This window comes from Bidens hawaiensis, unplaced genomic scaffold, assembly GCF_021521415.1.
Source record: "Bidens hawaiensis isolate Kalapana, Puna unplaced genomic scaffold, B.hawaiensis_p1.1 tig00056705_1, whole genome shotgun sequence".
NCBI lineage: Eukaryota > Viridiplantae > Streptophyta > Magnoliopsida > Asterales > Asteraceae > Bidens > Bidens hawaiensis.
Genome location: NW_027500205.1, coordinates 56,663 through 66,476, shown reverse-complemented (window position 1 = coordinate 66,476; position 9,814 = coordinate 56,663). Strand labels below are relative to the sequence as shown.

General features: G+C 32.3%; 1 protein-coding gene across 2 annotated transcripts; it reads left to right on the top strand.

Annotated features, from left to right (window-relative positions):
* The first annotated feature begins 719 nt into the window (after positions 1–719).
* LOC143601547 (uncharacterized) lies at positions 720–8,594 on the top strand. Of its 2 annotated transcripts, none has more exons than XM_077078936.1 (9): positions 720–1,274; positions 1,404–1,521; positions 2,186–2,222; positions 2,319–2,388; positions 2,669–2,773; positions 2,898–3,048; positions 3,128–3,210; positions 8,137–8,188; positions 8,297–8,594. In XM_077078936.1, exons 1-9 carry the CDS (start codon positions 1,244–1,246, stop codon positions 8,382–8,384), a joined length of 735 nt encoding a protein of 244 aa, XP_076935051.1. In that variant the 5' UTR covers positions 720–1,243; the 3' UTR covers positions 8,385–8,594. The 2 variants fall into 2 exon arrangements, with proteins under 2 accessions (XP_076935051.1, XP_076935050.1); XM_077078935.1 differs by having other exon boundaries at positions 8,095–8,188.
* Positions 8,595–9,814: the final 1,220 nt, after the last annotated feature.

The window sequence follows — 9,814 nt, the reverse complement described above, 5'->3', positions numbered from 1 at the left end:
GTCAAACCAAAATACCTAACAAGCATTAGCTCTTCCTTTTGGTGCAATCCATGGTTTGAAACCATGGATTGTATTATTTTAATCAAACTTCTCTTTGTTCTAAAATTCCATCTGACACTCACACAAACTGTGAAACAACTTTTACAAAAACCTTTTTTTCTGAATATAAAAAAATTGTTCTATGATGTTACTTCTCCAATTAAAGGAATTATATTGTTTTTTTTTTCCAAGTTCAGCTTTCCTTATTTTTTTTTTAAATGACTACTTACACACCCATCAAATTAAATTCTAATTTACTCAGTTGTCCACAACGTTACTCAACCTTATCCTCTTAGAGAGACAGAGGGCACCATTTTAATACACCAAGATATCATTGGGCTAAACACCCTTTGGTTTCGTATTTAGCTATTAACATTCAAGTTTCATTCATATCATTTTCTATAGTGATAATTTTAGCCACAGCTTGTATTTCATTGTTAATGGGCTAATTTTGGAATAAGCTAATTGCAATTCTTTAGTTGTGAGCACATCATATTAAAATTTGCACTAATTAGATGTGAAGCGTTTGTTGCGTTAGTACTCGTTGCTGCTTATTCTTCAGTAGCGATTTTTATAACTCGTCACGTTGAAAAAAAAATGTTTATAAAGTTTACGTGGTTGTATGTATCATGTACATGCAAGTGGATATGTAAACATTTTATCCCATATTGACACCGTGTTCTTCAAGATTTTCTGTTCAGATGCCAAAATTCTTCTCTATACACAAACATGGGCAGTACGCTTCTTATACACTTGTTCTACGCGGATATATATTCTCAGAGTGTCACTGTCAAAGCACATTTTTCTACCACTTTCAACAAGAACATATTCTGTTTTAAGTGTCCACTGCAACCTAAGGGACCACTTGGTTTTAGCAGATAGTTATACTGTTGTCTTGTTTTGAGTGGTCAGAACTATATCCTTGATCCTCTAAGTTACTTTATTATCTTTTCTTTTGTTGAACCTGATCTTATTTAGCTTTGGCAGGTAGCTTCAGGCCGGTATAACTAGTGTAGCTAAGAGTAGCTGATTCAGATTCATGTGCACTAACAAATTTAATGTTTCCACTTCCCTGATAATGTTATAAATAGACTGTCAAGAGTAAACCTTTTACTCAATCAATCATTGCTGGGTGCTCTTACTGGTTGTTGCAATTTGGAAATATACTTTCACATAGTGCAATAATTAATTAAGAGTTAAAACAATGAGCTACAACAGATCGAACATAGGTTCCGGTTAGTCTCTTGCTGCACCTAACCAGTCATCAATAAATGAAATGATTAACATTGTTAAAAGTCCATCTATATAAAAATTACTTGACTACGATTTAAGGCTCTATACGAATTCATGACAATATGTTTCAGGTAGTAGGAATGTCGGAAGGAACACGTGTGAATTTGGAAGGACTTATGTGGTCATGCCCAAAGGAACCCATCAAGCAACTATCGTTTGGTTACATGCCATTGGTGAAATAGGATCAAGGTGATGATGATTGTGTGCTTTGAATTGTGATGATGATTGTGTGATTTGAATTGTGATAATTCTGCCAAGTCAAATAATTGGATTCCAATTGCAGAATCGGAAGAGAGTTGTGCTCATTCCACCATTTTGACATTTGATATTGATTTTTGACTTCGTTAATATTATGTTTTCTGCTATATATGGCATATGCATGGATAGTTTAGGATTTAGTATTGGTAGTTTAGGAATAATTTTTTGGTAAGTTCCTAGTTATAAATTCAAGTGATCACTATCAACAGTCTATCAAAAATACCCTTACATACTAAGAAACGCTGTCTTGTGGATCAAGACAAACTATCAGTCAAACTGACTAAACAAACCAAGTGATTCTTATTTCAAACTTGTTAAGGAGTGAAGGGATGGAAATAATTTCATGGGACATCACAAAAATGGAATCTTTTTTAGTTCGCATGCAGAAGAAGTGGTGACAGATTAATGCATCACTGGCTTTAGCATTAGAATCAATACTCTTCGTCTGTCCCTAGAATCAATACCCTTGAGCTATCAGCAGTGTTAGAAAACTTTGTATGATTTATCATTTCCATTTTTGGAAAGTAGTATGAATTCTGCTCTTATCTTCTTCACTCCGGTTTTCATTTTTTACCTTTTTTTTTCTATTTTACAGTTGGACCCAGTTCTTAGAATCACTGCCTCTTCCAAATGTAAGAATTATATGTTTCATAATTTTCATCAACAAACAATTATAATTTATACCAAGTACTTTATCATATGATTAATATGCACTTTTTACAATATAGATTAAATGGATCTGCCCAACTGCCCCAACTCGTCCCATAACTTTATTTGGTGGACACCAATCAACTGCATGTAAGTCTATTCTTTCTATTTACTTGTTTTATAACCTTCACCCATGAGTATCTCAACTATGTTAGGTTCATTCAACTATCTATATCTTTTATAGGCTTTTACTTTGTCGAGTCTAGTGTGTTTCGTGTGTGCAAAATCTTTTATTTTGTCTGTATAGGAAGATGTTATAAATGAATAGACAATAATTCTTGGTATCTCATTCATTGTCTTCAATGTTATAAAAGGATAGTAATGGTTACTGTTTTTTTTATTATTTTAAAGATCTGTCCAACCTTATCAGGGTTTAATGTTGAAGACTTGTCAGACAATGCTACAGATGATGTGGAGGGCTTAGATGCTTCAGCTATGCATATTGCAAATATGTTGTCCAACGAGCGCGATGATAGTAAGTTTCAGTCACTCATGTCCATAAGTATTAATAAGTATCTCTTGGCAAACCATTTGCTATAATATTACTGATATGCTGTTATATATATTAAGGAAGTAACAAAATTTGTTTCCTTTTACAGTTAAACTAGGCGTTGCGGGCTTCAGTATGGGGGCCACGATGGCTCTCTATTCTGCTACATGTCGTGCTATGGGACAATATGGGAATGGAAACCGATACCCAATCAATCTCAATGTGGCTGTGGCTCTCAGCGGCTGGCTTCCGTGTTCCAGGTTTAACTTTGGTTATTAAAAAATATATTATCTATATGGTTAAGCATATAGTTGTACTGATCAGATGAACTTATTCTAGGATGGTGACTAGCAGAGTCAATGCATCACAATATGCTGCTAGGCGTGCAGCAGCACTGCCAGTTTTAATCTGCCATGGACAAGGTATTTATTTTCATATTACGGATAGATATATCTACAATTGGCTTGTTCATAGTTGTAAGAATCCTAGCTACCTACAAGCAGCTATGAACAAAATTACAGCGCTTCAAACAAAATATTATTTGCATTAGTTCTATCAATTCATTTCTTTAATGTTCAGTATCATATATCCTAGATGTTTAGATTGACTTGTTTTATGTTTAGTGATTTCTTTTATATCCTAGATAACTAGGTTGTTCATGTGAACTTGGCTTGGAGGTTAGCATACATTGATTGACGTATATTTATAGTTTCCTGCTAGAATACATGTTTACCGAAATAGGGTTTCAACACTACTTTAAAGCTGAACATTTGTAGGAAAAACATATAACTTGGTTACTTCAAACAATAGATGCCAGTGGACAGTTTTATGGAATCTAACTTTATATTATTAATCTACAAGAGAGAGATGTCTAGTACACTTTTATAATTCTACGAAATTGTTAGAAATTCACATGCTAAAACAATTTAAACAAGTTTATCAAACTATCATAACTCTATACCTTTCAGGGTTCTATTTTATCTGATAAACAAGCCATGATACATGCAAATCTTAACTGTCAAACTGAGATTTATTCTTCACTATAACATAAAAGTTCTTAAACAAGAAATAATACCAAATAAGGAAAAGTAAGGAAAGAAATTGTGTAAAACTAACGCCAACCTACAAACACAAATACATTAAGAAGACTTGCAGGTTTTTATTTTGTTTTAAGAAGGTTGAAATGTAAATATATATCTAGGAGTTTATTAGTTTCGGCATACCCTTTCTAATGATTCAAAGCTCAAGATTAAACTATTAATTGGTTAGTAACACTTATGGCCGTTTTATCCTGATAAATTGTGTTAAGACCCTTTCTATAATTTGTGAGCTTAATGCTAGAAGTACTATTTGTAGCAATTCCTAGCTTAATAGTTTTTTTTGCAGTTAATATACAGTAATCATCCTTTTTTCTGTTTCGATAACTTGATGGCAATAACTTTCCTAATTAAAATTTTTATCATTTTCTTGTTGGTCTACAGTTCCTTAATCTTCACACTATTTAGTCGTGCCTACTCACTTGTTTTGCAGTTGAGTAGAGAACACTAGACCTAGTTGGAGGTTGTTGAAGCTTGATATTATTGTTGGGCCACTTTATCTACCAGCTTCAATTCAGCTTCTAGATGTTGGTGACTTGACATTGTATCACAGCTCAGGTTTTGAAAAGTTATGGGTTCAGTGAACTAATTACCTTTGCGCTTAGTGATAACCTTTGTGTGTCACAAGTGAAAATGTTGATGCTCGATCGATTGTGTTACTATTGTTATGCCCTTTCCTACCGGCTTAACCTCCTCGATCGGTGTGTGAGCATGATCTCACATCAAAGAGGAATTTTTAAAGTTTGATAGCATATACAAGCCCATACCCTCAATGAGGTCTGTAAACAATTACCTTGACATGGAAATTTTATTTAAATTGGGTACTCCACCTTGATCTTTTCCAAAAGTTGTGTAATGTGAATCACTAAGTAAAATTCTTATGTTTGGTGATTCTCAGAAAATAAATGTATGATGATTTGTAGATATTGATTGGCATAGAAAATTAATGAATTTATTCCGAAGGAGTAACCATGTTGGTTTGGTATTTTGTAAGATGTAGTCTTGATTTTCTTCCCTGATATATGATTTGAACTTTGATTTTACTTTCTTGTGTTGGCACAGGTTTACTTCTTGAGATAAGTATGTTTGATAATATTTTACTTTCTAGGTAGTCTACAAATGACATTGATTTTATAATATTTAACTATATTTTAAAATATATATATATATATACAGTTTTACTTGAGGTTTTTTCAAAATTTTGATATAAATTTTATTAAAAAAAAGAGAGTTCTTTTAAGATAAATGTATTTTTCAAGACATAAAATATATTTTATTTTGAATAAACTCATATTATTTTTTAATGCTTATATTGGAATTTCGATTTTTTTATGAAAAAATATGTACTTAGATTTTAGGAAAAAATATTAAAATTATTCGAGAAAAATCAAATTAAATGTGAAATAAATTGTAGAAAAAGAAAAGTAAAAAATATTTCAAATAAACCTAGTTTGCCAAAGAAGAGAGCTTATGATCTAGTTATTCACCTCATCACAAACGATTTAAGCACGCTTGTCTTATTAGCACGCTTCTTAGAGATTCTTGTAGTTTTTGAAATCACATAGAGGCTAGAAGCACGGTTCTATATTGAAGATTTAAATATGAGATCTTAATCAAGATTCTATTTTCTTCTTTTTTTTTCTCTTAAAAAAGACGTGTGTATATTGAAGATTTAAATTTCTTTTACTAAAAGTAAGTGTTCTTTGAACACGTCTTTCATTCAGTCCTAATCTTATCAGAATAAAAAAAAATCTATTTTTAAAAATCGTCTTTAAAGTATTATATATTTTTTTTCCAAAAATTCTTTTTAAATAGGAAAACATTTGATTGAAAAAAACATTTGTAGAAAATATATCAAAAAGTATTGCAATTAATTTTTTTAAAACGACGACTTTCTTGTATTTAGGCTACCGCATTTTTCAAATCTGGAGAGCCCTCCCACTCTGGCCAGACTATGTTGTCTTAACCGGGACCACGCTGGCTTCAGAGTTTGGCTTGGGTGTCTCTCGGGAAACCATATCACTGACTGACACTTGACAGTCGTTGTGCCACCACAAGAGCAAAACTTTGTGGCATAACAAACGGTGGGACGAAAATTCGAGTGGGCTCATGGTTCAAACTGACAACTTTTGCATAAGGCTTAGCTCAGATCCTTCATTGTCAATATCTACCGAAAAGTGACACAAGTGGCATTCAAACTTTAGTCTCCACTGAAGAACCCAAGTCTCCTACCATTAGGCCATATGTGAGGATATTGCAACAAATTAACACATAGGCTTAAACTTCTTTTTTTTTTTTGGTAAGAAAATTAAAAAATATATATTTATATATATATATATATATATATATATATGTATAGTAAATATGTTTATATTAATAAAAATGGGCTTTGGAAAAAAGTTAAATGAAACCATTTATAAAAGACATAAATATATATTTAACAAAACATTTTGTAAAATATCATCATAATAAAATCATTTTTTCATTTTAAAAGAAATTTTAATCTTTAATTTTTTAAAGAACACTTTTTTAAAACAAAAAGTTCTTTTCATCTAATAAGATTAAGTGTAAGAATAAAAAAGTTGTCAAAAAGCGTTACTTTTGATGAATCTAACTAATATATTAAAGTAAATTTATTTTGTATAAGTTTCTATATGTTAAAATAAAAAATATGTTGTTAGTGTGAATTGAACTCAATAACTTGATTTTAAAATGTGTGGATTACCAACTCAACTAGAATGAATTGATGGTAGCTTTCTTTTTTCTTAATTGGTATAGATTCACAACCTTCCATTTTGATTTCTTATAAAATACAAATTATTTTTAGTAATCTATGAGTTTCATAAAATTATTTATATCTTATGAATCTACAAGATATGTTAGTATGTATATTATTAAATTTAACTTTTTTTTAACCATCTGTGTATCACACGGCTCTATACTAGTATTACTTAAATCACCATCATTTTGTTAAACAAACTTTCTACTAACTTTTTGTTTTTCCGTTTTGACAAACAAAGGTTCTTTAACGCAAATACAAAACAAGCTCAAAATTATTTCAGCACTGGATTTAAATAAAACTTTGAAAACTTTTAGCAAGTATATATTTTGTTTATGTATTTAATACTAAATATTATTTGAGAATACTTTTGTCTTTTTTCATGTGTATTTTTTATTACTTATTTGTAAATTGGTACACATATATGCAATTTGTTAATTTTACATATGCAAACTTATCTAAATTTAATTAAAAATACATATAATAAATGGGAATATTTGTTTTTTGTTAAAATTTCGCTTGCCTGTTTTTCAGCTCTATTTCGAAAAAAGTGACGTTTCAAAACAAATCTTTTAAGTTATGTTTAAAGAGAGGAAAGAAATGAAAGAGAACTGAAAAGGAAATAAAGAAAAAGAATATGATATAATTACGTGTTCGTATATTTGATTTGAATTTTTTTTCCTTTCGTCAACAGCTTTTTAACTTCGTGTCAAGTCTTTAGGCCTAACAATTACCAACACCGGGTTCGAGCCCTAAGACAGCATTTCGAACGTCCATTATTGATTTGACGCACTAGAGATTCTAACTTAGGACCTCCCAGGAGGAACCCCTAAGACTTTTCATTGTAGAGGCGCCAAAGAGGGTGACGCCATCCACCTCAAACTTTAACCCATTGCCAAAACACAACACCATATCGACGCCAAACCAACCACCTCCTCTCGTCATCCCTTTAACGCTGAAGAGGGCTCAGATGGTTGGGTCTCCCCATTTCAGCCAATCACTTTTTGTTTGTTGTTCTTTTTTTTTTCTTGTGTGTGTTTTTTTATTTTCTAAGTAAATTATAATGCGCTTGTCAAAGGATGGGTTAGTTAACGCCCAATATTTTTTACGTGACACTGAGTAACGTTTTAAGTAGACAAACACAAAGCCTAGTCTAAGGGATAACCTCCTGGTCACCTGACTAGAAGCCTAATGGCTTGATATTTGAAGTAAATGAAGTTATTGGCGGATAAAAACTCGAAGTAAGATCGACAGCATCGTATTTAAGAGGCCGAGTTCTCTCAAACTCATTCCCTTCAAAACCAAGGAAACTCATGTTATGCTTATAATAACATCCTAAATTATAAGTGCTCAATTGTATTCAAACATAAAAAGGACCAAAAGGATGTTTTCGTTGATCCATGTAAGTAGTTTAAGTTTCCTTGTTTCAGCTGATGATGTAGTTGAACACAAACATGGGGAGAAATGTGCAGAGATTTTACGTTCTTCCGGATTTCAAAACATAACGTTTTGTACCTACAACGGGTATTCTTAATTCCTGTAGATTTTAGTAACATATATGCTCTGTAATGACTAATGGTACCATTTACAGATCGTTAATAGTGTCATTGACTCGGTTTTTCATATATATAGGGTTGGTCATTACACTACCCCACAGGAAATGTATGATGTGTGTAGTTGGCTCGTTAGAGAGATGGGGATCAATGGATATGGTGAATAATGTCATGTTTCTCTCTTCTTAACAGGAAAGGATGGAAAACCAAATATATTTAGTACCAATAAGAGGTGTGGCCATTGGGTACCATGCTAATAGTTAGGTTGCTATAGAATAAAAAGATGGGAATATTGATAAATAAATAAAAGCACTTATTATTATGTAACTTTTCATTTTCTCCATGTCTTCTCTCTTGGACAAAGATACGACGACTAGAAGGAAGTAGAAGCGTTACATGAACAAATAAGACTCATTCGGCTCTATCAGATTTCCAATGTAGTTTGTCTTTCATTTTCTTCAACATGAAGTTGTGAGATTGAAGGTTTGAAGATGCTGTTAGTTCTGGAAATTTCATTTCACTCCTATGTTTATTTTCTTTCTTCATTTGGTATGCATTTATAAACTAAAGATACATATGATGTTCCTATGAGATGGATGAATTCTAGATACTGATCATGCCTCTGACTTCGATGCTCTCTTAACACGTATGTCAGGTCAGTAAAATTTAACTCGATAATTTTATGGTGCCTAAAGGAAGGAATTTCCGATCGAAGGGGGTCATCGTGATTGTGAACAAATTACGCATCAGTTTTGAACATGTGTGTAGTCATATCATCCTATTTTACGTAAAACTAAGGGTTTTCCCACACAATGCGGTGGACGTCCGGTTGTTTCTTACAATATGTGTATGATATCGACACCCAGCATAGAAACCAAAAGAAAATGCCCATTAGGAAATCAGCACCTATTCTATATCAATTGGGAATCATAAAAAGGAATATCGATTCTGGTTTGTCACAACAAAGAACAAAACAAAATTTGATTATATCTCACCCATTTTACAAGCACGTCGCAACGTTATACTCGGAACTTAAAAAGAAACATATATGCTAAAAGTTGTTAGAGAAAAACAAAATATACACTTGAAATTAATTAAAACTAGTTATAGACGCTGCGGGGTTGTGAATATTTGCATTGGCGAAGCTTTATTGGGGCCGGGGGAGGCCCCACCCCCCCCCCCCTCTCCGGTTTTTTCGCGTAGTAGTGTAAATTTACCTGTTTTCGCCTGAAATTTTTTATGCGTAGTGTAAATCTAGGCGTTTTCGGTCGAAAATTTGAGTCCGGCCCCCCGGTGTCTTAGTCCAAGCTTCTTCACTGAATACTTGTAGAGTTGTTGTTAAAGAAGTAGTTATGCTGATTTTATTATTCATCAAGTAGTTCTAATGGAGCATAAATTTGTAGTTTGTATTTTGCTAAAGAAAGGTTCTACTACAAAACGCGACGGGGTTGTGTATATTTGTAGAGGAGCTTTTAAAGAAGTAGTTGTGTTGATTTTATTATTCGTCAAATAGTTCTAGTGGAACATAATTGTAGTTTGTGTTTTGCTAATGACAGGTTCTACAACAAAAGCCGCAAATTTATGTCATATGACAGGG

Excerpts from the sequence above, each read along its gene's own strand:
- LOC143601547 (XM_077078935.1), top strand. The coding sequence starts at position 1,244 with ATGAGCTACAACAGATCGAACATAGGTTCCG. Across the intron at positions 2,223-2,318 it reads AATCACTGCCTCTTCCAAAT|ATTAAATGGATCTGCCCAAC; the intron begins GTAAGAATTATA and ends TTTACAATATAG. Across the intron at positions 3,049-3,127 it reads GGCTGGCTTCCGTGTTCCAG|GATGGTGACTAGCAGAGTCA; the intron begins GTTTAACTTTGG and ends AACTTATTCTAG.